We start from the raw sequence: 27,354 nt of genomic DNA, 5'->3' as shown, positions 1-27,354 counted from the left end.
AATAAATAAGAAGCAAATATATTCATGGATGCGCGGGCGCGATCACTGGCGCCTGAACTGGAGTGCGTCTTATAGGCTAAATGAACTGAAACTCATAAGACATGAGAAATATATCTACAGAAAGCTTGAAATGTCTCTTTTAACCGAAATAATTCAAAATGAAAAGAAATGGGCTACTCTCTGATGATGTAATCCGAATGAAATGTGCATTCTCTAGGCACATCCACTGCGAAGATGATGAGAGTCAGCAATGTCAACTTCATCAATGTCAACTTCATCAATGTCAACTTCAAATGTCAACTTCATCTTTGCAGCCGACACTGATTTAGAAAACATTAGATTATTAAAAAAAATTAAATTGTCTCCTTGCTGTTTTTTTTTTTTTTTTTTTTTTTGTCACATTCATATTAATTTCTTTTGCCGGTTCTTTGGCAAGCTTTATGCGTGTGCTTGAGTGCTATATAAAAGCTAATTATAATATTCTCTCCAGTATTTAAGAAATTGAATGTGATTAGTCAACTAATGGCTTGAACAACTATAGTCGTTCTTATTTCACATAGGCCTATTTTCTATCCAGCATGTCAAAGGGTAGGCTATTCTGATTTGAGCGATTGCTTCGGAAATCGGCAGGTCGAAAAATCGCGTCGTATATCACCTCGTCCGTACGATTTTCAGATAAACTCACTCGTGACATGTGCGTGGACATACGATCTTCACACCATCAGAGTTCGCACCGTGTACGCCAGCCTTTACGGAACGAAATATGAACATCAAAAGGTAGGCCTATATGATACAGTACAAGAGCATTGTGTCTCATAGGACACTTCCCTCGGGAATTGGGATGTCGCGTTTTTACCTGTTGGTTAAAAAATGAATAGCCTCGCCTATTGATCACAATCCGCGCGATCAAGCTGACAAAATAAAAATAATAAGATTGCAATAATTTTGACTTGAAATAAAGTTTGATCATTTTGACTCAAGACTCTGCTTTAAACAGTGAAAACTAGCCGAAAACCGTGTGGTCATTCATACACAAAACATAAAACTGACATGATTGCGATTGGGAATAGTGTAGGCTACGTCAATCGGTTCACCTGACTGTGGGAAAACATGCAATTTTAAACTGCTTTATGATAAACATTAATATTTGTCAATGTATTTTAGCAAGCAGTTCTGTAAGAAGGAAAATCATGGTCTCTAAATTTATTCTTGAACAACGCACACGCTTGTCAACATGAGAAATGGGTCTAATCTATAACCTTTTGCAATACAGAGTATAAAGTTGTATAAAGTTTAGTAAAAAGTTGATAAATTGTGGAGTCTTACCATACTGGTATCCCAGATTTCAATATTTGATGGTTTAAATGCCTGCTTGAGGTCTCTGTGAAAGTTTTAAAGCAGTTTTAAAGCTTTTTGCCGCTTTCAGACCGGTCACATCCGTAACGTTTTTTTTCCTCATTAATGCGAACACAAAAAATGAAATAAAATTATTATTTCAAAACAACCCTTCTTCATTCGATGGGCAGTATTACTTTTGGTTTGCGCAGTGTAATTCACAGAATTCCTAAAAAATATTTTGTCACCCAAAACTTAGTGACTTTTTTTTTTTGTCACGTCCGTAACGCTGTATATTTCCCTCATCTAAAATATAAAACGGTTGTATAGACTGACATTTTTCTAATGTCTGGACTCCTTTAGTAATGGATTATGAATATACAAATAGACAGTTCAATATGTTGCTATTAAATGCATTCTTTGAGGTTTATATTTCAAGTTTTGACTCCAAATGTCACGTCCATAACACTGGAATTGCCCACTTATACAACAGCATTTGAATTAATTATATTACATTAATTATAGTGTAAAGATGTATATGAATTATTGTTATTATTATATCTCAGTATCTTCAGGAAGAGGTCTTCATTTCCTCATCCCAGTCCTGTGTCTCTGAAGAGCAGTCGATCCAGAGTTCCTCCTGAATTCAGTGATGGAGCAGTGACCTCTGACCCCAGGTGATTATCAGCATTATTTAGTGAGTTTCCTGCTGTAGTGAAACTAGGGCTGCGTTCCACTCCAGTTTTAGACACGCACTCGCAAACTCCCCTAAACACTTCCCCTCGGGGAATCCCTGCCGCCATTTTGAAGTACGTTCCACTTCGTGAAGTTTATATGGACAGACCCTCGCTTCCTCGATTTTGACCGAGGGAACGAGTCTACTTCATATGTACACTTCAGGCAGCTCCATAACCCACAATGCAACACGATTATGACGTCACCGCATATCGCGTTTAATTTACCCTACCACAAACAACTCTATGATATATTAATTATTTTTTTAAACATTTAAAACACACATATATACATATAGAATGCTGTATTAAACAGGGGGGAAAAATAAATAATAAATCAGCTCCATTGCGGATTCCAAGTGATCAAGGGCTCAGGACGTTCCAGTTCAGCCCATTGCAAAGGTTCTGCCAGAAGTGGGCACTCGTGCAACGTAAGCAATGACGTACATCCGAGTCAACGAGACCGAGGGAAGTTAGCGAGGGAAGGGCATTTAAAAACCGAACTGGAAAGCAGCCCAGATTGAGACACTTATTTATAAGAAAATACATGTACAATGTCAGTGTTTACTTATATAGATAAATATGAAGAAATGTTCAAATATGTACAAGTCTGAGCAGAAATCACAACTGACTGTAAGTCACAACTGGTGAAAAATTACATTATTGAGAGGGAAAACATGCAGATATTAAATCTGTGCATCATATTTTATTATTTCAGCTATAAAGCAGCTCTACAGAAGACAGTCGTGTCATTATTCAGCTCAGTTCAGCTCATGTTTTGTTCTCATCTGATAGTTTCAGTGTGTCATATCAATAATATTTCTGAATATTAAGTGTCTTTTAAAGCCCAAGTAATCAAGACAAAACTAGGACAGGAATCTGAGAGACCAAAACTTCTACACAAGAGTCCAAAACAGACAAATATAAGATGCAGCACATTTCAGATGAGAGAAAATGTGACTTAAATTCCAGAAAATATGTTAAAGTTTAGTGTAAATCTGTGGAATATAACAGGAGTCTGTTAAACTGACACTTCTCTCTTAAATGTGTTGCTGTTCCTGTCATGATTTATTGATGAAGATGTTTTTATGTTTGTATTTTGTCTCCAATCAGAGATGATCAGACTGGAGACCAGGATTCTCCTCAAGCAGTAGATGATGAACTCCAGAGAGTCAAAGAGCAGCTCAAAACCAGCATGAAGAACAAGTATGAGAGATTATTTGAGGGACTGAACCTCCAGGAGAATGAAACCCTCCTGAACAGGATCTACACACAGCTCTACATCATAGAGGGAGAGAGTGAAGGAGTGAATGAACAACATGAGGTTTTCCAGATGGAGAAAACAGCCAGAACACAACACTCACAAGACACTCCAATCTACTGCAATGACATCTTTAAAGCCTCACCTGAACCAGGACGTGAGGAGAAACACCAGATCAAGACTGTTCTTACTAAAGGCATCGCTGGAATCGGAAAAACCGTCTCTGTGCAGAAGTTCATTCTGGACTGGGCCGAGGGAAAAGACAATCAGGATGTAGATTTCATGTTTGTGCTTCCATTTCGAGAGCTGAACTTGATCCGAGATCATCAGTACAGTCTTCACAGACTTCTGCTGGACTTTCATCCTGAACTTCAAGATCTGGACCCAAAGATTTATGAGGAGTGTAAAGTTGTGTTCATCTTTGATGGTCTGGATGAAAGCAGAATCACACTGATGTTTCCAGATGCTCAGAAAGTTTCTGATGTGACCGAGACTTCATCTGTGAGTGTGTTGATGTCAAAGCTCATGACAGGAGATCTGCTTCCCTCTGCTCTCATCTGGATCACCTCCAGACCAGCAGCAGCCAATCAGATCCCCTCCAAATACATCCACCGTCTGACAGAGATTCAGGGATTCAATGAGCCTCAGAAGGAGGAATATTTCAGGAAGAGAATCAGTGACGAGCATCAAGCCAGCAGAATCATCTCACACATCAGAAGAGCAAGAAGCCTCCACATCATGTGCCACATACCCGTCTTCTGCTGGATCTCATCCACTGTGCTTCAGAAGCTCCTGGAAGAAGATCTGAGTGCAGAAATCCCTCAAACTCTGACTGAAATGTACATCCACTTCCTGCTGATTCAGATCAACATGAGGAACCAGAAGTATGAAGAGAGAGATCCAGAGAAACTGCTGCAGTCCAACAGAGAAGTGATTGTGAAACTTGCTGAAGTGGCTTTCAATCAGCTGATGAAGGGCAATGTGATGTTCTATGAGGAGGACCTGAGAGAGAGCGGCATAGACGTCACTGACGCCTCAGTGTATTCTGGGATTTGCACTGAGATCTTTAAGGAGGAATCTGTGATTCATCAGAGGAAAGTCTACAGCTTCATTCATCTGAGCTTTCAGGAGTTTCTCGCTGCTTTCTATCTGTTTTATTCACATGTGATCAAGAACAAGAAACTACTGGATGAATTCAGAGTTTACAGATCTGATGAAGACTCTCTGGATGATCTACTAACATCAGCAGTAGATAAAGCCCTCAAGAGTGAGAATGGACAGCTGGATCTGTTCCTGCGGTTCCTGCTGGGCGTCTCACTGGAGTCCAATCAGAGACTCTTACAGGATCTACTGACACACACTGAGAACAGCTCAGAGAGCATCAGGAGAATCACACAGTACATTAAAGAGAAGATCAAAGGTGAAGATGAATATGAAGAACAAGATGAATTTCTCTCCACTGAAAGCTCCATCAATCTGTTCCTCTGTCTGCTGGAAGTCAAAGATCAGTCTCTGTCCAGAGAGATTCAGGAGTTTGTGAAATCAGACAAACGCTCAGAGGAGAAACTCTCTCCGTCTCACTGCTCAACAATCTCCTACATGATCCAGATGTCAGAGGAGCCGCTGGATGAGCTGAACCCCATGAAATACAACACATCAGCTGAGGGGAGAAGAAGACTGATACCAGCTGTGATCAACTGCAGAAAAGCTCTGTGAGTGTTTAATCATGAACTAAAGTATCATATTTAATCATGAATCTGACACCTTTAAAATAAATGTTCCTGAATGAGAGATTTTCTCCTCAATAACAGGATCTTAAAGGGTCACGACACGCCTCTTTAATACAGCAGATAGTCACTAAAACGCCTGTTACCGCCGTGGGTAAACACAACACAGTCACGTGTGAAACTCGCTGGTGAAATCACCACCAGGTGGCGCAAAGGGACGGTCGACGCCATTGATCTGTAAAGCTGGAACTGAGACATTTTCACTTGTGAATGAAGATAAAATGACATAAATTACTGCTAATATTAATAGCAATAATAATATATCATCATGACATTTAATCTTCAGTAATTATTCATCATAAATGCTTAATGTTCAGCTATTTGACGACTGTTACAGTGAACTATTACAGTGACGGCTGTGCTTGAAGTGTCAGTGTTTGACATTATTATATATTTAAAGAGGAGTGATTATGCCATAAAATAAATGAAACGATAGAGAAGGTGGATTACTGTGAATGGGAATATTATGAGTGATGAAGGTCTAGTTTTCTAACACATATTTACTCTGTCAGCATTGAGACATTAATGTCAAAATAAAAGATTAACTTACATTTCATCAGGTCACACACGTACATGAATTAAACACACATAAAAATATCTGCCAATGAGGGAAGAACAATAATCTTAATTTAAAGAACAATAAGATTATTATTCTTGCCCTTTGGCAATTTTTACTTCTTTTCTTTTCAGAAAATGAGACTTTATTAGAGCCCGACCGATATATCGGCCGGCCGATATTATCGGCCGATATGAGCTAATTGCATTTAAATCGGCATCGGCGTTTATAACGGCCGATGAAACATGAGAAACAGAGTCTCATGCTTCACTCATGTTATGAGTGTTGCATAGTTTTCCCACCAGAGGGAGCTCTGCAACTCCCCAGTTGACAACAGCGCCAGAAATCCACTAAAGAAGATAGCTATCAGCCGAGATACGGAGATGTACTGTTTTGACGGTGAGTCTGTCGTTCGTCATGTGAAATGATTGTAGATTTAGTTCATACACTGTATATAAAAACAGTGTGGTAGTTCTAGCTAACGGTCCTATCATTATCACTTCTAAATATTCTGTAACATCACTTACAGCCGCTAATGCATTGCTATATTAGATTAGCCACAAAGCTAATACCATGTTTATCAGTGGAAGAGCGCGAACGTTAATAAGAGGTCAAACTATAACGTTAGCGTTTAACTTATTCTAAATATATCTGCAGTGTTTCCCATTTAACTTATTTTAATTTTATTTTCAATTCATTGACATGGTTTTGTGGTATATTGAATTTGTTTGGTATAGCTCTTTTACTTTAACTTTAGTATTATAATTTATTTACAGTACACACACAGACTGTTAAAACCAGCTTGAACTGGAAGTAAAACTGTTAAATGTTTAAAACCAGACTGTTTTTTGATCATTAAAAAATATATACTTTTGATGTGCAATTGTTTATTCATTGAGACTGTAATCTAAGGCTTTTTTTAACATAATCCCTTCTGGAAAATGGTTTATACAGCCCACATACATAGAACAGGCAGATATTTTGCTATTGAATGTTGTGTAAGTGTAGTTTATATGAAATGGGTCTAATATCCAGTTTATTTTCAAAATCAAAATATCGGCTTATAAATCGGCTCTTTTCGAGTTAATATCAGCATCGGCCCCCAAAAATCCATATCGGTCGGGCTCTAGACTTTATGTCATTTTTCTCCTGAAGTAAATGTATCTTGATTTAAGAATGTTTAGATATTTTTGCACAAAAGTCAAACATGTTCAAAACATGAATATCTCCACCCTCACTGTGAGCGTCTGTCAGAAACGCTCGGCTTATGATAAATGACGTCTGTTTTGATTGGCTGATGTCGTTGCGTCTCTCTGTTTTGATTGGCTGATGTCGTTGCGTCTCTCTGTTTTGATTGGCTGATGTCGTTGCGTCTCTCTGTTTTGATTGGCTGATGTCAATGCGTCTCTCTGTTTTGATTGGCTGATGTCGTTGCGTCTCTCTGTTTTGATTGGCTGATGTCAATGCGTCTCTCTGTTTTGATTGGCTGTTGTCATTGCGTCTCTGTTTTGATTGGCTGATGTCAATGCGTCTCTGTTTTGATTGGCTGATGTCGTTGCGTCTCTCTGTTTTGATTGGCTGATGTCGTTGCGTCTCTGTTTTGATTGGCTGATGTCGTTGCGTCTCTCTGTTTTGATTGGCTGATGTCAATGCGTCTCTCTGTTTTGATTGGCTGATGTCGTTGCGTCTCTCTGTTTTGATTGGCTGATGTCAATGCGTCTCTCTGTTTTGATTGGCTGTTGTCATCGCGTTTCTGTTTTGATTGGCTGATGTCAATGCGTCTCTCTGTTTTGATTGGCTGATGTCGTTGTGTCTCTGTTTTGATTGGCTGATGTCATTGCGTCTCTCTGTTTTGATTGGCTGATGTCATTGCGTCTCTCTGTTTTGATTGGCTGATGTCAATGCGTCTCTCTGTTTTGATTGGCTGTTGTCATCGCGTTTCTGTTTTGATTGGCTGATGTCAATGCGTCTCTCTGTTTTGATTGGCTGATGTCGTTGTGTCTCTGTTTTGATTGGCTGATGTCATTGCGTCTCTCTGTTTGATTGGCTGATGTCATTGCGTCTCTCTGTTTTGATTGGCTGATGTCAATGCGTCTCTCTGTTTTGATTGGCTGTTGTCATCGCGTTTCTGTTTTGATTGGCTGATGTCAATGCGTCTCTCTGTTTTGATTGGCTGATGTCGTTGTGTCTCTGTTTTGATTGGCTGATGTCAATGCGTCTCTCTGTTTTGATTGGCTGATGTCATTGCGTTTCTGTTTTGATTGGCTGATGTCATTGCGGCTCTCTGTTTTGATTGGCTGATGTCATTGCGGCTCTCTGTTTTGATTGGCTGATGTCAATGCGTCTCTCTGTTTTGATTGGCTGATGTCATTGCGTCTCTGTTTTGATTGGCTGATGTCATTGCGGCTCTCTGTTTTGATTGGCTGATGTCATTGCGTCTCTCTGTTTTGATTGGCTGATGTCATTGCGGCTCTCTGTTTTGATTGGCTGATGTCAATGCGTCTCTCTGTTTTGATTGGCTGATGTCATTGCGTTTCTGTTTTGATTGGCTGATGTCATTGCGGCTCTCTGTTTTGATTGGCTGATGTCATTGCGTCTCTCTGTTTTGATTGGCTGATGTCAATGCGTCTCTCCGTTTTGATTGGCTGATGTCATTGCGTCTCTCTGTTTTGATTGGCTGATGTCATTGCGTTTCTGTTTTGATTGGCTGATGTCATTGCGGCTCTCTGTTTTGATTGGCTGATGTCATTGCGTCTCTCTGTTTTGATTGGCTGATGTCATTGCGTCTCTCTCCTCGTCTCCTCATTGCTCACCGCTGCTGTTCTGCTTCCAGAAGTGATCAGGAGGAAGTAGAAAAGAGTCGTTTTGGCAGCTTGCTTCCATCAAATACTCTTTTTGAGTGACAAGCAACTTTGTAATGATGGTAAACCCAGGAATAAGCACTAGTTGGCCACTCATTCTAGAGAACTCTAAACTGTGATGTGAATCTCACTGAGTTTTAGGAATAACTCAGTCAAAAGAAAGAAGAAAAGCCCACATGTCCAACTCTTTATTGTGTTCATCAAAATTAATACAAACACAACAACAGCTAGTTCACTGGAGTAATTATACAAACAAAACAGCAAATGATTTACTTTAGAATCGCAGGTTATCAGGATTATTCATGTTTGTGTCGTGGTCTAGTAGAGCTGCATGATTATGACAAATCATAATTGATGATTATTCCTTTGAAATTGTAATTGTGATTATTAATTTCAATGATCAGAATTTACACTGAATGATGTTTTGAATAGCTTTATGCCATTATTTGAAGCGACTGCATGCCATATTGTTATATATCAACACAAACAAGCTGAAAACACTCTTTCTGAAAAACTTTTATTGCTTTTCTACAGCATTAAGCCTCACATGTCAAATATACATTGGTTTAGTTGCTTTAAATAAATAAAAATATAAATATGCATGGTAGTTATACTAAAACTAAAATTAAAACAATGAGGAAAAAAAACCTTTAAGTTATCTTCTGTTATCTAACTTCAGTTATCTTGTGCACACAGAATGATGTAAGTGGACTTTTTTTGTAATTGCGTCTTTGAACGATGACATAATTGTGGCATCCGTAACTGTAATCATGATTTCAAACTTGCTTAATTGTGCAGCTCTATAGTCTAGAATAGGCAGAGCCGGCGCGTGACTATAGGAGAACTAGGCAGAAAAAGACGTATTTCGTTTTTAATTTAATTTATTTTTTGGACATTCGCTTGGAATAATCTCAGTTCAATGTTATCACCCGATTAGTCATTTGAAATCTAAACTATCTAAACTTTCCTTCTACTTGGTACCAAAACCCGCCCAACCAAGAGTGGCATATGATCTACATGTAATGTAGCCAATCACAGACATCTGTTGTTTTCACAATGGCCAATCAGAGGTGTTTGAGTCAGAACTGAACAAAAACTCTGGCATTTGAGCCCTGTGTGGTGTGGTATTACCCAGTCAACAATTGAATTGTCTTAACCTGTCCAGCAGAAAAATAGCCATCTGCCTTTGGTCACGCCACCTTTCAAAAGCCCTGTTGACATTTATTCTTTTATTACACGAGCCCGGTCACTTTCTCTTTTTTACTGGCTCTCTGCAGTCTGAAGTCTTTTACTTTTTACCACAGTTGTCAGTGATGATTGTGGTTTTGAACTTTCTGGATTTCAAGCCTCCATCCCAAGTTTAATCCATTCCAGCTGCTGTAAGAAGAGGCTACAAATGATGCGCTACAGGAGTATCCACCATATAGCCTACTAGCCAGGACTCCTTCCTGTTTACTGACGTGACGTAATGACACAAAGACAAACGTCAGCAAACTCGTATTTCCCATGAATTCCTGCCAGTTTCAGTCAGATTATAAATCATTATTACAAGCTGACCGTTGTGAATCAAGCTAAGGTAAGGAGAGAGTTTTGAACACTGATTGGTTATGGCTTCGCTCAATAATTAATTTTGGATAAATTCTAACCAAAAAAAGTTACGGACAGCAGCTTTAAGCAGCTGACATAGAGTTTCATTCCCAGCATGCACTGGGGGTTGAACGACTTCAGATTTTTTTAAAGTCAACATTTATGTGATTAAAGTCGAGTCGAGGTCAACTAATGAACAAATGAGCTATTAGAAATGTACAATAATAAATGCACAATGTATTCAAATAGAGCTTGTTTAATATGATATATTAATATGATCCAGATGGTATAATCAATCATGTCTTCTGGAGCGCTCTTGGAGATTGCATTTATTTGTCGTGTTGCGGCCTCTATAGGCCATGACCAGTGACTAGTCGACGTCATGCTTAAAGCGGCATGGCATTAAAGTCGATTAGTCAGTGTAACCCCTAACATGCACTCATTAAAGGGGACCTATTATGCCCCCTTTTACAAGATGTAAAACAAGGTGTTCCCAGAGTGTGTATGTGAAGTTTTAGCTCAAAATACCTCAAAGATAATTTTTTTTATAGCATGTTAAAATAGCCACTTTTAGTGGTTGAAACGCGCCATTTCAGTGTGGGCCCATTAAATGCAAATGAGCTGCTGCGATCGACCTAAGAGGGCGGAGCTTCAAGAGCTCATGGAGATGCAGGATATAGAGAACATGAGAACAGGTATAGTTTAGTTCAATTACGGTTATAACTTATAATGTCTTCTTGTTTTTATCCACTATATTAGTACAGGCCTGTTGTGCCGTCCGAATGATGGCCAAAACTTTACAGATGAGTTGTATAACATTAATTGTACTTCACACAAAAGATGAAGCGTCTGTTTTCACTCTAGAAAATCACTGTAAGTGTTTAAAACACAGTGCAAGTGTGCATTAAAATATTATCCATAAACTCTCTTTTTTCTCTTTTTTTCAGTCTCTGTTTTGTATTGTCCCATTGTATTGATATTCGTTCACAAATCAGTCCGGTGTGAAATTATTTGTGCAGACATAAACAAATTCTCATTGTATTGTGATTCAGTGTTCAGATCATGTCATCCTACGTTCCTGAGGGCAGAAAACTGGAAACCCTCTTTTTTTTTTCTTTCATCTCTTCCAGATTTTCTGGCTGTTATCTCTCAGATCAGGATTGTGAAATTGTGTCATCAGCTCTACAATCCTCAAACTCTGTCCTGAGAGAGCTGGATCTGAGTAACAATGACCTACAGGACTCTGGTGTCAGCTTCATTTCTGATGGACTGAAGAGTCCAAACTGTCAGCTGCAGATCCTGAGGTATTTAAGAACATATAATGGATAAAGTACAGTCAGATGGTCAAAATGTTAATGTGTGTCTGTAGATGATCTGACTGTTGATGTGTGTTTGATCTGCTCTCTTTCAGACTTGCTCTCTGTAATCTCACTGCTCAGTGTTGTGACGGTTTGTCTTCAGCTCTACAATCCTCAAACTCTGTCCTGAGAGAGCTGGATCTGAGTAACAATGACCTACAGGACTCTGGTGTCAGCTTCATTTCTGATGGACTGAAGAGTCCAAACTGTCAGCTGCAGATCCTGAGGTATTTAACCCTCTACCGCACACATTATGATGAATTTATAAAAAAAATTATTTGACTCTTTTTCTTTTCTTAGAATGGCTTAACTTGAAGTGCTGTAAAAAAAAAAAAAAAAAAAAAAAAAATTGCAAAAAAATATTATTTTAAGGTACTTTATATGTTGCCATATGGCAACAACGTACAATAGTGGAAATAACTTAGAATAAGTGTAAGTGTATATAGTTAATATTTTTCCAAAAAAATGTTGTTTGTATTAAATCAATTGGTGCTATTATAAGTAAATATAAACAACACCTTATACTTATTTTCCAACATCTTGTTTTTATTTATTCCATTCTCTTTTGCTGAATAATGCTTTATATTCTTTGAATTTCATTACGTTTTTCGTGAATATTACTTAAATTGCAAATGTAGACAGTAAAAAACAAATCTAATACTGTTCATCATGTATCATAAAACAATGACATAAAACCAAAAACATTGAAGTTCATGAAAATCCAACATTACGCAATCTTATGAGAGGAAGGTTATGCACATGAACCACCAAAAATCCTTGAAACTTCACCTTTTTTCTGTATGAAACTTCAAAAAGCATTTTTTTTCAGAGGTGAGACACATGTACACATCACATTTGGTGCACTTTACCCTAACAATACACTTACAGCCACTTGCACCTGCCTTTTTGAGACACAATGGTAGGACGGTGGTAGGTCTGGGCCAGTATACTGGCTGTGGTGGCAGGTCTCTGATGTTGATTTAATCCATAATACAAATGTCATGGCAGTCCTTAACATATGACTAATCAACATTATATCACTAGCATTAATGTTGTTATTGTTACAGCTTAACAGACTGCAGCTGGCCTTTGCTAGCTATCTAACCTATTATAATAATGTTCATTATTGCGCAGTGTTGCCATATGGCAACACAGACATTTTATCGATTTACCAAAAACTAATTTCATAAAAACTTTTTTGAGTGGTGAATGTCATCATAACTTACCTGAGATGATGTTAACAATTTGTTTGTGAATGTGACATGGGCGGGTCCTTGTTTGTTACTGACGTTTTAATTTGCTTTCAGCAACTACCGACAAGAGACGGCAGTCTGTCAGAAAATCTGTCCACAGAAAAAAATTGCATGTCATGTGACTTAACCAAAGCACATCATTGGCTAAACTAAGGTCTTCTCTTACCAACAAAAAAAAAATGAGAATGTTCTCTTAAAGAGACAGTGGTAAGGAAATGAACACAAAGTGTATGTTGCCATATGGCAACACTATGTGGTAGAGGGTTAAGAACATATAATGGATAAAGTATGTCAGATGGTCACACTGTTCATGTGTGTCTGTAGATGATCCGTGTGTGTGTCAGCAAATTGGACAAAATTTAGCAATTTGCAGGGTATCCAAAGGGCATTAAAAAGCATTAAAAGTCATTAAATGTATTTTGCGAAAATTAAGGCCTTAAGTGGCATTAAAAAGCATTCAATTTTATTCCTAACGGCATTAAATTTTTTAGATAGTTTTTAAGAAAAACAATACTACCATTTTATTTTGAATATAGCCTACATAATTAATAACTTTGATTTGCTGTCGCAAAATATGTACATTGGTGTGATACACACACAGAACCAGTTTAGTAATTGCCTTCGGCTGGGCTGGGATCCTGGAGACGGAAGGCTGCTTCAGTGTTGCCAACTTGGCGCCTTTTCAAACCCCTTTTGCGACTTGCTTTTTCCAAGAAAGCATATATATATATATATATATATATATATATATATATATATATATATATATATATATATATATATATATATACATATATGTGGAGTAGCATATATATGTGGAGTAGCATATATATGTGGAGTAGCATATATATATGCTACTCCACAAACCACCAACAGAGCATATGAAATACCAAAAATAAAAACATTTTTAAAACATCGGCAAGTAAAACGCATTTATATGGAACTGTCTCTTTACAACCACAACAAACGGGCCACTTTTCAGGCGCACATTCTGACCTCGCCTCAGTGCCACGCACAAGTCAAACGAGTGCGGAAAAGATAGGTGAGGATGAGGGACCTTTACTTGAACAATAGTGGACTGCAGTCAGATGAGATGATGTCAAGCTATGTCAGTAAAACTCAGAAAAATGAACATGACTGTCCAAACAGCCGTTATACTGTGCTCGCGGCGCACACTCAAGAATTGCATGCGCAAATGTGCCGGCGCGCACTGCATAATTACTTTAATTACAGCTTAAATAAAGCGCAAAAGAACCTACGAACATGCACCATTTTTCTTCTGTTGTAAATTAAGTCATGAAATTACCAAACATGCGATTAAAGCTGCCTCAAAACTGCATGCATAGGCTATTTTTTTATATTGTTTCAAAGCTATTTTTATCCAATTTGTTGGCCATAAAATGTCTTTAAATGCACATGTCTACACCAAGGAAATCAACATTTTTTCGGGGGAGCATGCCCCCGTACCCCCCTGGACTAGTAAACTACATTTTGTGACCTCGGTAATTATGAAATCCTGTGTACGGCCCCGCTTCTATTTTATCTAACGAAATATGAGGTAAATGTATTTCTCCAAATGTGCGTACTTTGGGACTAAACGTTTGTGTATGCACTGTGATGTTTGTGTCTTGTTATTCTATTAAAAAAAATCAACTAATTGATTTTTGCATGATTTTGCATCACTATTAGAAATTAAGAATCATTAGTATCATTGTAAATAGTGGTGCAAATATCAAAGCTATCTAATCTGTCTAATACTTCAAAACTCAAGGTTAAATCAAAATATTTATTGTAAAAATGTTTCTGTAACAGGCAGCTGCCAAAAATGTGTATATAGCTCCACTGTGGTTTGTGATTTACTTTCAAAAGGAAAAAAAAAAGACAAAAAAAAATAGACAAAAAAAAAAGGGCTGACACTTGGCAGAATGCAAATGAAACTTAATGACATAATGATTATTCTAATTGCTGTATGACGTCATCTATTGACATTTGACATTGACGAGATGATACATGGCATTGGCTAATTGATTGTTCTTGGTCCACTGGAACGCTCAGCTCCGGCTCGAAGGACCATGTAAAAGACTCTTAGGACACTGCTGAATCGCAGGGGGAGCATCACAATGGGGCGTCAGTAAAAACACCTTGAGGCAATATCCATTTTAAAGGTTTATTTTCACCAATGACAGTACATAAGTCATTTCATGGGTGCATCAGACTGGTTTATTTGTACACAGCACCATGTGACAATTCCTGAGCAGCAAAGACAAGGAAAGGAAGTAAACCACTCTACTGATGCAAGTCTTCTTAAAGGTCGCTAATTTAAGTCACAACAGGCTGCAGCTGTTGAAAGTGGACGGGGCTTCAATGACATCAACAGTCTCAGGGATTTTCAACATGGTCCGCCTGTGTGTTTTTATATATGATCTGACTGTGTATCTGTAGATGATCTGACTGTGTGTGTTTTTATATATGATCTGACTGTGTATCTGTAGATGATCTGACTGGTGTGTGTCTGCAGGTTGTCTGGCTGTATGGTGACAGAGGAAGGCTGTGGTTATGTGTCTTCAGCTCTGAGTTCAAACCCCTCACACCTGAGAGAGCTGGATCTGAGCTACAATCACCCAGGACAATCAGGAGTGCAGCTGCTCAACCACAAACTGGAGGATCCAAACTATAAACTGCAGATACTCAAGTATGTCAAACACTAATAATGACAAACTGAACGTGTGTGTGAATGATGCAGATCTACATTAATGTGTGTTTGTGTGTTTATAGTGTGGATCATGGAGGAGAGGTCATGATGACAGCAGGACTACGAAAGTGTAGGTCTACAAACACTCTCACTCTCTCACACACACACACACACACACACACACACACAAAATGAGATGGCGTCACACATGAGTGTGTAGGCGTCATCTCTGTCACTCCGTCACAGCATCAGGTGTGTCATGAATGATGGAGAGTCTGTGGAAGATGTGCAGTTGGAGGTGGCTGAACGTGTGGGACATGAGAATATTGTTTCTGAATCCTGAATGAACAAAGCAGTGGTGGTTTTTCTCAAGGGTGAACAATTAGATGAACAATTATCGACAAGTATTTGAAACGTGTGCAGTCATTTAGGCAACAAGTATTTATGTTTTAAACTCACAGACTCTTAATGTTAATTCTTAATTCCTACTGAGAGTGTAAAGAAAGGAAAGACAAGGAGTTGACTTTTGAGAATGAGCGAATGGTTGAAGGTAGGGCTGTAACGATTCCTCGATTACATTCGAATACTCGATTATTAAAAAATCCTCGATTTCAGTTTGCCTGTGTCGAGTAACCAGTAAAATACCGGAAGTGGCGCATTATTTATTAGACCCTTTTCTAAGGCTGCACTATATTAAACCTGTTTAAAAATCATAATAAAGCATAATGCTACTGGAATTTACAAAGGCTGTGAATTAAATAAATGTATGTGCTGCAGGTTTAATATATATGCGCTGTAATTTACATGTGTGTAGGTTATCTATGTGCGTCTCAGAGCTTCACATGAACTGTTGATGAGTGGCACGTCTCAAACTAGATCGCGTTGTAAAGTGTAAAAACAATTGTCAGGCAGCTGGCGCCCTATGCAGGCATTTGTTATACTACATAAAGATCATTAGTTGTACAATTCCACCACGTCGCGGCTGGAACAGCAACACAAAGTATGAGAATGATGATATCAGGTACTGTTTATGTGCTTTATTTGATGCTAAAATCGTCCAATGTGAGTTTGAATCATTCTGTGTTCCCAGCTTTAGCTGTAATGAAAACAACACTGGCTAATTCACCTCAGATGTTGAAAATAAATAAATGGGCACAAGAACATTCAAACTGTCAACTCAATGCGAACAAACAAGTGTATTTTATAACAAAGATTGGATCAGTCACTCCGTCTGTACTTTAAATGATGTTTAAATGGTGTAATATTTATGAATCTTACGATGTACTTGCCCATTTCATTGTGTCTGCTGTGCTCTTGCCATGAGCCCGCCCACACTCTCCTCTGATTGGCTGTGGTTTTGATTGAATTTATCACTTCTCACTCTCGCATCTAGTGTGGACAGTCAAATTGCTCGTCACTGGAATATATTATCGCATCGCGTCTGGTTAGGACACGGTGATACTCACAGCATGTAATATGTGTCTGATATGAATATAACGCGTCGTCTAATTATAATGGACAGGATTATTATTGCAGCTTCCATAGACATCAGTGTATATTTTACAAACTCTAAATGTATTGTCACTAGTACTTATGTGTATTTAAATATCTCAAACCTTGAATTACTCAAGTAATCATTAGAATAATCAAACAATTACTGGATTACCAAAATAATGGTTAGCTACAGCCGTAAGCTGTGTCCGAAACCGCTCCCTGTCCACTATATAGTCCACTATATTGGGTGTCGGCCATTTTGTAGTGGTGTCCGAATTCTGAGTGAACGACTTCATTCCCTACATTCGTTCACTACTTTATACACACAATTCTCTCTGATTTCGAGTGTGTATTCGATGTACACTTGCTGAAGAACTATTTCACAAAATCCAATGCGGAGAGGACTGAGAGCTCGTGTGAAAGAGCGGAAATACGAGCCAGTTTAATCCAGAGATTACTTTACAGCTTGCTTTAAAATGAATTTAATTTCTATTATTTTAATTTATTTTTTACCTCTTAAATTAATCATTACTTGAATAAAACCTACTAAAATATAGGGAGACATTATTACATAGGCCTAAATGAATTTTAAATAGGCTATTATTATTATTATTTTATTATTAAAATATATTATGTAGGCATTAAAGGTGCTAAAGAGGATGTTTTGTTTTATACATTTTTGCAATATTACTTGAAACTGTCTTTACTAACTGATAAAAGACTATTTATTAGGTGCACTGAAAGTAATAATATTAATATACATCATCTGTGCACGAGGTAGGGCCTTAAAAACATCATCGCGTAAACGATTGGCCCTCTGGCTTGTCAATCACTGCCATGACGTTCCTTGTGAGAGACGAGCGGCTGCGCGCTCCAGTAACTTTCCACACTCCACAGGCGCCGCATGCAATGTTTTTGTCAGGAGACAGGAGTAACAACTGCAGATTATGAGTTACCTGCGGTGAGTCCGACATAATGAATCCACTAACACGACACAGCGAATGCCGGTGGTAAACACTCGTGTTCCAATACTCATGCACAAGTTTTGGGAGGCGTTCCCTCGAAATGAGCTGTGAAGGAGGGGGGCTGTTCTTACGCATGCGCTCATTTCAAAAACTCACTAACAGTCTTTGGTTTCTCAGTCGACGAAAAGATCCTCTTTAGCACCTTTAAATCAGTTTAATGTGTTTTACTAACAGCAAGGTGTTTTAATCATTTGTGGCACTGCTGTCAACTCAATAAATAATATTTTTGGTAATTATTGTTAATCATCTGTAGGTCGCATATTCAAATCATAATGGCCGCCTGAGGGCGCTCAAAGATCACGTCATCTGTGAGTGTGAGAGTTTCTAACAAATAAAAAACTTCATTAAAAATGATAAATACATGAAATTATGTACACTTGTTAGCCTAATGTGTTTATTTTTGTTTGCAGTAATTTATAGTATTTAATGATTATGAAAACATAAGCTTGACAAACCAATTATATAATCGATTAAACTACAAAGCTGCCACGGAGGCATGTATGATTACAAAATAGTCATTATGATTGTTATTAACATTATTTTATAATGTTAGTAACATGTAGGATAAAATAGTTTTATCGTGTCAAGTGTTTCTGCGACAGCTCCAGCTCTCCGACACACAGTGTATACGTCAGCGTCTGAATTCACTCACTTCATTTCGTCACTCCATGCAGATATAGTGCACTCAAATACATACACTATATAGGGATTAGTGAACGAGTGAGCGGTTTCAGACACAGCTCTAGTAGATGCTGAAGTGCAGATCTCTGAAATAAACGATGTTGTGGGGATGGAGGGCCGGAGAAGCAGGGATTGTGTAGTGACAGAATCTGGAAGCACTGAAGATCAGAATAGAGTCAGGAAGGTAAATTCATGTCGGCCTAGAGAAAAACTACTAAAATTAGGTGAGGATGAAATGAATGAGGCTGAGGATGAGGATGGTGTTTATCTGATGGTTCAGATCTGTCAGATATTTCCCAGGTTGTGATCAGGTTTACTCTTTAGATGAGATCCATTATTTTTTGGAGGAGACTTTAGGAAAGGTTGCTGACGTGAGGAATTTCTCCAAAATCCTAATTTTCAGTTCTACATTGTCAAAGGAGGGTAGGAGAAGATAAATCGAGTATGTGAAAGAGGTTTATATTAAAAACACACACAGTTTGACTATATTACTGAGCTCATCTCATAGACTTTAATTGTTTTTCTATCAGGTTAATGATATATTTTATGCCCCAAACAAACATCACAGAAAACACTAGATTTACAGAGAAACATGATTTGTCCAGTTTATGAGGCGTTTTTAACTAGTTATCAGTGCCGGTCACCACCAGGGGCTCATTTTCTCTCAAAGATGATTTAAGGAGCGTATCACTACATAATGTGAACATAACTGTGCATTCAGCTTTAGAGGAAATGTAATGTTAGTTCAGTGCACATCAAAACGTTCTTATACGTGTTTCAGTGGCGGCTGATCAATAGAGTCAATCTACTGAATACAGACAACTTCATTATGAAGAAAAATAACAAATGAAAAATATATAATCAGAATCCATGACAAAATACTATATTAACCCTTGTGCATTAAAAAAAAAAAGTTACACTTAGGTTCAAAATGGACAAAAATGTCCATGCCAAAAAACTGTCATAGAAATATGATTTATTAATATTTTTTTCCACTTTCACTGATGTCAATTTTTTAACCAGCATCTGTTCTATCCATAGATACCAAACATTCATTAATTTTAAGAACTTAAACCCTTTAAATGCTGGTTTGTTTACATAATGCCATAGGTGTTTTTTTATGAAAAAATTAAAAATAGTAGTTAATTTTCATAAACTAAATGCTAAGCAGAATTTTTTTTCTTTGCTTATTAGATTCTTGGGTGGGTCAATGAAGAACAACAACATTAATTTTGAGGCATTTATATTTTTTATGTAGTGTCAAATTTTTTAAAAACTAACACTTAGGTTCAAAATGGACAAAAATGTCCATGCCAAAAAACTGTCATAGAAATATGATTTATTAATATTTTTTTCCACTTTCACTGATGTCAATTTTTTAACCAGCATCTGTTCTATCCATAGATACCAAATATTCATTCATTTTAAGAACTTAAACCCTTTAAATGCTGGTTTGTTTACATAATGCCATAGGTGTTTTTTTATGAAAAAATTAAAAATAGTAGTTTATTTTCATAAACTAAATGCTAAGCAGAATTTTTTTTCTTTGCTTATTAGATTCTTGGGTGGGTCAATGAAGAACAACAACATTTATTTTGAGGCATTTATATTTTTTATGTAGTGTCAGATTTTTTACAAAAACTAACACTTAGGTCCATAATGGACAAAAATGTCCATGCCAAAAAACTGTCATAGAAATATTATATATTAATATTTTTTCCACTTTCACTGATGTCAATTTTTTAACCAGCATCTGTTCTATCCATAGATACCAAATATTCATTCATTTTCAGAATTTTAACGCTCTACAAATCGGTTTCTTTACATCCTCGGCTTCTAATGCACCTGTGTGCTCACTGTCAGTGGGCAGCACTAGCTTCAGAGCTTCCTCTGCTGAGTAACGTCTCTTCAAACAATGAAATGATCAACCCCTCAAGCACCACATATTTATAGGTTTGGCTGTGAGGATACCTGTGTGAACTCAAGCTTTTTATAAAATCTACCAGACTAAAAAATCAGCATTTTCTTGTGGTGAAAACTAAAACAATGTGTTTAGGGGCTTCTGAACTTCTACTTCAAATTCAATCGTAACTTTTATCTCCGTACAAAAACAACAACAAGTGAAAAAGTGCAATCAAGGGTTAAAATGCGTGTTTGGTCAAAAAAGAAAAACCTCAAAGCCTTCTTTGACCTTTTTCATAGTTTTCACATGACCCTATGACCCTGCCATGGGTGTGACTCATACATGGAGTGGGATTTTTGATTGCCAGTACGATATAATTTCTTTCAAACTAATTACACACAATAAATTTTCAGTAAACACATGCAAACTACACTCTGACATCCTTACCAATATCCCCACACATTTATAGCTGCATTATTTTTCAAATTGACTTTATCATAGACTATAATATGCATAAGCAGAAAACTCAAATAAAGCGAGTATTTCTTTTATATGCCAAATTTGAAAATATGGCACAATCTAGTAAAAAATGGTAAAAATGTAAAATTTGAAGCCTTGCCGATAGAATGAATGCCTATTTGCAAATATTGTTTCATTTTATAGTCAAATGGCCCTGGGTTAAAAAATTGCAGTTTTAATGGGTTTCAATGTGGACATTTTTGTCCTTAAGGTCCTAAGTGTGAGTATTTTTTGTACAGAGGGTAAAATTGATTTTTTGAAGGAAATGAGGGTAAAATATTAAAATTCCAATAAAAATAAACACCTGAGCCAAAATTCATGTAGTTGGCATTAACAAAGGCACACTTATAACAAAAAACAAAACTGAAATGGACAAAAATGTCCATAAGGATGCACAAGGGATAAACTAGTTTAGTGGATAATTCAGCAGCAACAGTTCCTCTAGGATAATCATGAGAGCTGCGTCACAGTCACCAGCTAGAGTGCCTTTGATCGCCACCAGAGGGCACTGCAATCCAGACTACTGTCAGACTCCATTTCCCATAATCCTTTGCCTGGATTATCAACCATGATTACATACAGCTGTTGCTCATTAGCCTCATTAGCTCTGCCTATAAAAGCTTCTCACTGTCATTCTCTGTGAGGTTTTGTGAGTGTCGACTGCATTTCTGAGTGTTTCTGTGTTCATCTGATTGTTGGTTCTGACCCTGTTTCCCGTGTTCTGGATCTGTCTCCTGTGTTTCTGTCTCAGTATCTGTTTTGGACTGCTTGTGTTTGGACCTCTTGTCTGTTTTTGACTGTGTTTTTGGATTACTCTTCTAATAATCTACTGCGTGTGGATCCTCAATCTCTGAGTCTCGGAGCAGTTAGTGACGCTCAGTAATTTTATAAAATCTAAACATCTAGTGAAGAAACATTAATAAAGTAAATCAGTGTAGCACTAAATCTGGTAAAATGTTACACATCTGTTTTTAATATTGTTGTAAAATACATTCATGAAAAACTAGTAAATATATTTACATATAAACCAATACCAGTAAACATATTCTGTACCAATATAAATACCATAGTAACATTGTAAGTAATTGTAATTATTTTATTTTAATATAACTAAAGTTTTAACGAAATGAGAAACAGAACAAGTGTCAGGTCAGTTTTAAACTTGAAGTGTTAAAGCACAGATCTGTTCATATCAGATTGTTTTTGTCCGTCCGTCGCTCTGCTTATGATCACAATGTCAATCATCACAGTTTCAGACTCAGTTCAATACGGCTGTAACTCCTGAAACTGTGTGATCTTAGCAGCATGAACAATAAAACTGTCACTCAGATTCTGAATGTGTTTGTTTATAATCAATGAATGTGATTTGACTTGAGTTCAGCCGCAGCACAAACTCACTGACTGAGTGAAAACTGCTGTTACGATCATCACATCTGTCTCTATCTCTTATTGCCATCATGTTCACACTGTTGTTATAGAGAAACCATTGGAGAGTGCAGAGCTCACGCTGAACAAACTCTGGAGGATTGAGCTGATTCTGACTAAACCGTTGTGTTCACATGATCAACAAACATGCCTGTGATTGGCTACGGTGATCAACACTGCAGAAACACACAGTAAATAGAAAGCGTCGAGGCTCTTCACACACAAACACACACAGGATCGTCTGTCAGCAGGAATGAGCCGAGCCGCTGCTGCAGAAAGCCTGCTATCATTACGCTTCACATTTAAGTGTCGCTTTGGTACTTTTGACAACACTAGTCTGCTCTGTTTCAGGCCTGACAGCTTTTTCACACAGTTGTGTTTAGGGCTCCAGAAGTCTAGGACCGGCACTGCTAGTGAGGTCTGAATCTCTAGTCTCTGTTCAACAGCTTTCACTGGATTAGTGAGGACATTTGTGAATCTGGAGGACATTCTGTCAAAGCTGTAAACACACACACACACACAAACACACACACACACACACACACACACACACACACACACACACATCTTCACTGTTGTTGTTCTTGATGTTTCTCTCTTCTTGTGTTCAGATGCCTGTGATCTCACACTGGATCCAAACACAGCAAACCCTCGACTCGTTCTGTCTGATGGGAACAGGAAGGTGACAGAAGTGTATGAGGATCAGCCGTATCCAGATCATCCAGAGAGATTTGATCATGATGAGCTTTCTCAGGTTCTGTGTAGAGAGAGACTGACTGGACGCTGTTACTGGGAGGCTGAAGGTCGTGAGATTCCTGAAATATCAGTGGCATATGAAGGAATCAGCAGGAAAGGAGGGATTGATGACTGTGTGTTTGGAAGGAATGACAAATCCTGGAATCTGTACCATGGTAATGAAGGATACACTGTCCATCACAATTTTAACGAAACTGTTATACCTGCTGTCCGTCTATCCTCTAATAGAGTAGGAGTGTATGTGGACGTGTCGGCCGGCTCTCTGTCCTTCTACAGCGTCTCTGACACACACACACTCACACACTTACACACACTCAACACTACATTCACTGAACCCCTCTGTGCTGGATTTACTGTTTATTCTCATTTCTCAGTGTCTCTGTGTGATATTAAAGGATCGAGAGACACTCTGTAAATCCTCCTTCTGATCTTCACACACACTCATCAAATCTCACTTCATCACATTTGTATTCATTCATTTTTAATTCATGTTTTTCATTGTTCATTGTAGAAGTTACACATCTAGATCAGACACACACACTGTTCTGAATCTGGAATAAACAGAGTAATAAAGTTGCTTTAATATTCATGTTGTAAATTGTTCATCAGATTGAATAAAAGCACATTTGAGACTCATTTAATCCTGAACTGGTTTGTGAATGACTGATGTGAACTGATGACAGTATGAATGATCATGAATGTGATTCAGATCAGCAGAATGAAGAAATCCCGTCGTCTCCTGATAGTGTGCTTTATTTCTCTGTCTTCACTACAAACACTCACAGTGTCGCTGCTGAACACCGTTGGTAATTCAGTCTTTCAGGAGCTTCAGAGCTTCAATCTGCTGCCTTGATCTCTAGAAAATCTCCATCAGCATCTCTTCTTCTGAAATTATGCTCTTTTATGCTTTATTAGGTCTCCACGAGCTTTATATGACAGGAGCAACACACCAGCCTCTGAGCCGCAGCTCTCGCTGAAATATCTCCAGAAATCAACACTCACTTTTCATCTGCTCACAAATATACACCAATATACAGTGGTGTGAAAAAGTGCTTGCCCCCTTCCTGACTTTTTATTTTTTTGCATGTTTGTCACACTTTAATATTTCAGATCATCAAACAAAGATAACACAAGTAAACACAACATGTATGGCGTTATTAAATTATCCTTTGCTCTCAAATATACAGTGCTCTCTTATGAACTGATTCTCCTCTCGCTCAGATATTGTGTGTGAACTCAAACTGTGTCCTGTGCACTCGTGAATCTCTCCGTGCTCTTGCAGAAATTAATTTGCTTCTGGATTAAAACGCTGAAAAACGCTCAAAAGTTATCAACCAATCAGAAGAGACGACTGATCCATGAAAATGCTACGTGGAATCTTATTGGTTAAGAAACGAGTAATTTTCTGATCTTGGTTTCAATAAAAGAGAAACTTGAATTCATGATCCCTTTAAAGGCTGAGGTTTATCATTATACACAACTTTTGTCAACTCATAGCCTGGAAAGTTGTTTCTAAACTCTTGTGTCTCCGTCTCCCTCACACCCTTAGGCTAACTCAGGGAAGAAACATTCAGCACAGACCCAGCAGAGTTTAGCTTTATTCAGCACATGCTTCTTTACCAGATTCTTAAATAGTTTTCAGCACTATATAGGCTGCAGTATCAAACATACATTTACATTCATTTGAATAGGAAATATACACATGATACATTTAAAATGTCTGATTCTTCAAGCACAGCTGCAGCTGAATATGAGTTTTCATTTGTATTTGATACTTTTGTACAAAGATATTCTAAATCTCTGACTGATGTAAATAATGCTTTTTACATCAGTCAGTATGTTTCAGTCATGCATGATCCATGTTATATTTCTTCCAGATGGATGGAGGTTGTATACAAAAACATACAGGTCAGCCAATGTGGTTTCTTTTGGTAACAAATAAATACTTTGAGAAAATAGCACAGGTTGTTTTTGATTCAGACGAAGCTTTCCTCCATGTTGGAGCACAACAGGAACGAGTCCACCAGTCTGGGCTTGATCAGCTGTTGATGGTCAGCAGGTCCGATACTGTCCGGACATTCAGCCGCAAGCCTCCTCAAAGCAGCCTGTCAAACATATACGGAATGATGAAAAGAAGTGTGTTCAAGAGTGCTATTAGTATACTTTTAAACTAAAAAATGAGAAAGTCTACTTTCGATGTACTTCTCAGAAAACACACTTAAGTATACTTGACTTATACTGACAGTAAGGTCTCAGTATATTTGGCCTGTACTTGTTTTGATCAAGATATGCTTAAAAATATAATGAAGTATTCTAAGTGTACTTGGCTTGTAATTATAACCCAAAATTAATTAAAATCAGCATTTTCAAATCAATATTCATCAAGGTTTTCCCTGCTGTCTACTTTACTAACTTGAATCTGGCAATTCAGTATATAAAGAAAAACCTAAAAAAGGTAAAAATTAAAACTAAAAATGCTAAAACTTTACCAAAAAATAATTTTATAGTGTCTAAATAGACACCTGAATGCACACTGAAGAAATAAACTGGAAAAAAGGACCGAGGAGGTCATTTCATATAGAGCTATAAAGCCATCTAGTGGTAAGAGTCATGAAATACCATGTCATATTATGTTTTTTCCACAAGAGGTCAGCAGAGACACCCAATGTGAGATATTTTGAGCTGAATTAAAAGTGTTATGCATGAAATGGAGAGTTATTTTGAATTTAAGTTGAAAGAATGTGAAGAATGTGCTTACATTATATTTATTATATTATTTATTGATAAAATCTAGTAGTTTAAAGGTAAATAAAATAAAATAAAATAAAATAAAAAAAAACTCTTGCATTAAAAAGTTGAAAAAAATATTATCAAAATGAAATGAAAAAAGGTAGAATTTCAGGGCTTGGGGTCATTTTGACCCGCGAGAGAATGAGGTTATAATTTGCGAGGAGAGGATGAAGGTTAAATACTTTTTCATATAGTTTTACAAACTGTAAAACTAGCAATAATTGTAAATATTTTGGGGATGCACTGAAATTTCAGCCGCTGAAAATGGCTTTTTCGTTGGTTGGCCAAAAGAGAAAAAAGGCAGAAAACATGAGCTGAAAACATAAGCCTCGCCGTCCGTCAGCGCTCATGTTTCACTCTGGCTCAAGCGTCATCACTGTGCGGTCCGCTCAATATTCCTCTCTCAGCTCAAGTGTGCCTATTTTACTGGCTTGTATTTTTTACAATTCAGAATCATTAAAATTTATTCGATTTAATTAAAGAGTCTAATATTGACATGAAATTATACAAAAAAATCTAATTTAAAATAAGAAATAATTATTAAAACATAATTTTGTTTCAGTTTTAAACTATAAGTATGTCAAGTTCACTTAAAGAAAAACTCCACTATACTTGCAGTATAAAACTACTAAACTAGTGTACTTAGTGTACTTTTATATAGTAAAAATGTGTAAACTATCAATATCAGTTCACATGTGGTACAGACGCAGTACAAAGTTTACTACTGTTACACTTAAAGTATACTTCTATTAAAAAGTGGGCCAATGTAGTCCCAAGCAGTATTAAAATGAAACACATACGTATACTACTAGTACATTGATATTATTAGTATAATTACTACATAATTTAAACTTATAAACTTAAAGGGGGACTCAGTAGTATTTCATAAACACAGTTTGTAAGTTAGTCAGGCCGACACCAACAACAAACGTCCAACCAATCAGCATCAGGGGGCGTGTGACGGTCGAGGAGAGAGAACGAGTAAGAGGGAGATTTGAAAATAAGAAAAAAATGCAGAATGAGAGATGAGACACAATACAAAAGCTCAAAAGAATATCACTGGAATTAAGGTTTATGACTGGGCAAGTGCTTTAGGATCTGTGTTTATATTAGAAAAGCTTTCCAGTGCTGAAGAGAGCTAAGAGGAAAGGTCTGAAAACTGCTTTGATCCCGATCCTCGTGTGAGTAACACTGGGGTTTGAGTGTCTGGAGCTGCTGTGCTGTTGAAGACTAGCAATGAAAACTTTTTTGTATTCACTCTTGAATACTGCATGTTCATTTCTTGTGCTTCCTTGTCATTCGTTCATCATCTGTGCTTTATTTTTCATGAAGCATTT

General features: G+C 37.4%; 2 protein-coding genes across 8 annotated transcripts in view; one reads left to right on the top strand and one right to left on the bottom strand.

Moving 5' to 3' along the window:
- The first annotated feature begins 1,947 nt into the window (after nt 1-1,947).
- On the top strand, nt 1,948-23,868 carry LOC125247248 (NACHT, LRR and PYD domains-containing protein 12-like). 5 transcript variants are annotated; one of them, XM_048158509.1, is made up of 7 exons: nt 1,948-2,012; nt 3,183-5,042; nt 11,252-11,425; nt 11,533-11,706; nt 15,251-15,424; nt 15,508-15,554; nt 23,083-23,868. In XM_048158509.1, exons 2-7 carry the CDS (start codon nt 3,265-3,267, stop codon nt 23,640-23,642), a joined length of 2,907 nt encoding a protein of 968 aa, XP_048014466.1. In that variant the 5' UTR covers nt 1,948-2,012; nt 3,183-3,264; the 3' UTR covers nt 23,643-23,868. The 5 variants fall into 5 exon arrangements, 4 of the variants coding, with proteins under 4 accessions (XP_048014466.1, XP_048014467.1, XP_048014469.1 ...); XM_048158510.1 differs by lacking the exon at nt 11,533-11,706; XR_007180048.1 differs by lacking the exons at nt 15,251-15,424; nt 15,508-15,554; nt 23,083-23,868 and having other exon boundaries at nt 1,957-2,012; nt 11,302-11,425; nt 11,533-11,673.
- A 939-nt stretch (nt 23,869-24,807) lies between these two features.
- The window catches only part of LOC125247251 (protein inscuteable homolog), a 36,432-nt gene continuing 33,885 nt past the window's right edge, over nt 24,808-27,354 (bottom strand). For all 3 annotated transcript variants that reach the window (XM_048158517.1, XM_048158515.1, XM_048158516.1), the window contains exon 13: nt 24,808-25,332. In XM_048158517.1, coding sequence (XP_048014474.1) covers nt 25,204-25,332 — 129 coding nt within the window. In that variant the 3' untranslated portion in view covers nt 24,808-25,203. The remainder of the gene's footprint in view (nt 25,333-27,354) is intronic.

Source organism: Megalobrama amblycephala, linkage group LG15 (assembly GCF_018812025.1).
Source record: "Megalobrama amblycephala isolate DHTTF-2021 linkage group LG15, ASM1881202v1, whole genome shotgun sequence".
Classification (NCBI taxonomy): Eukaryota; Metazoa; Chordata; class Actinopteri; order Cypriniformes; family Xenocyprididae; genus Megalobrama; species Megalobrama amblycephala.
Note: the sequence above shows the minus strand (reverse complement) of the source record. Positions and strands in the feature narration are given on the sequence as shown.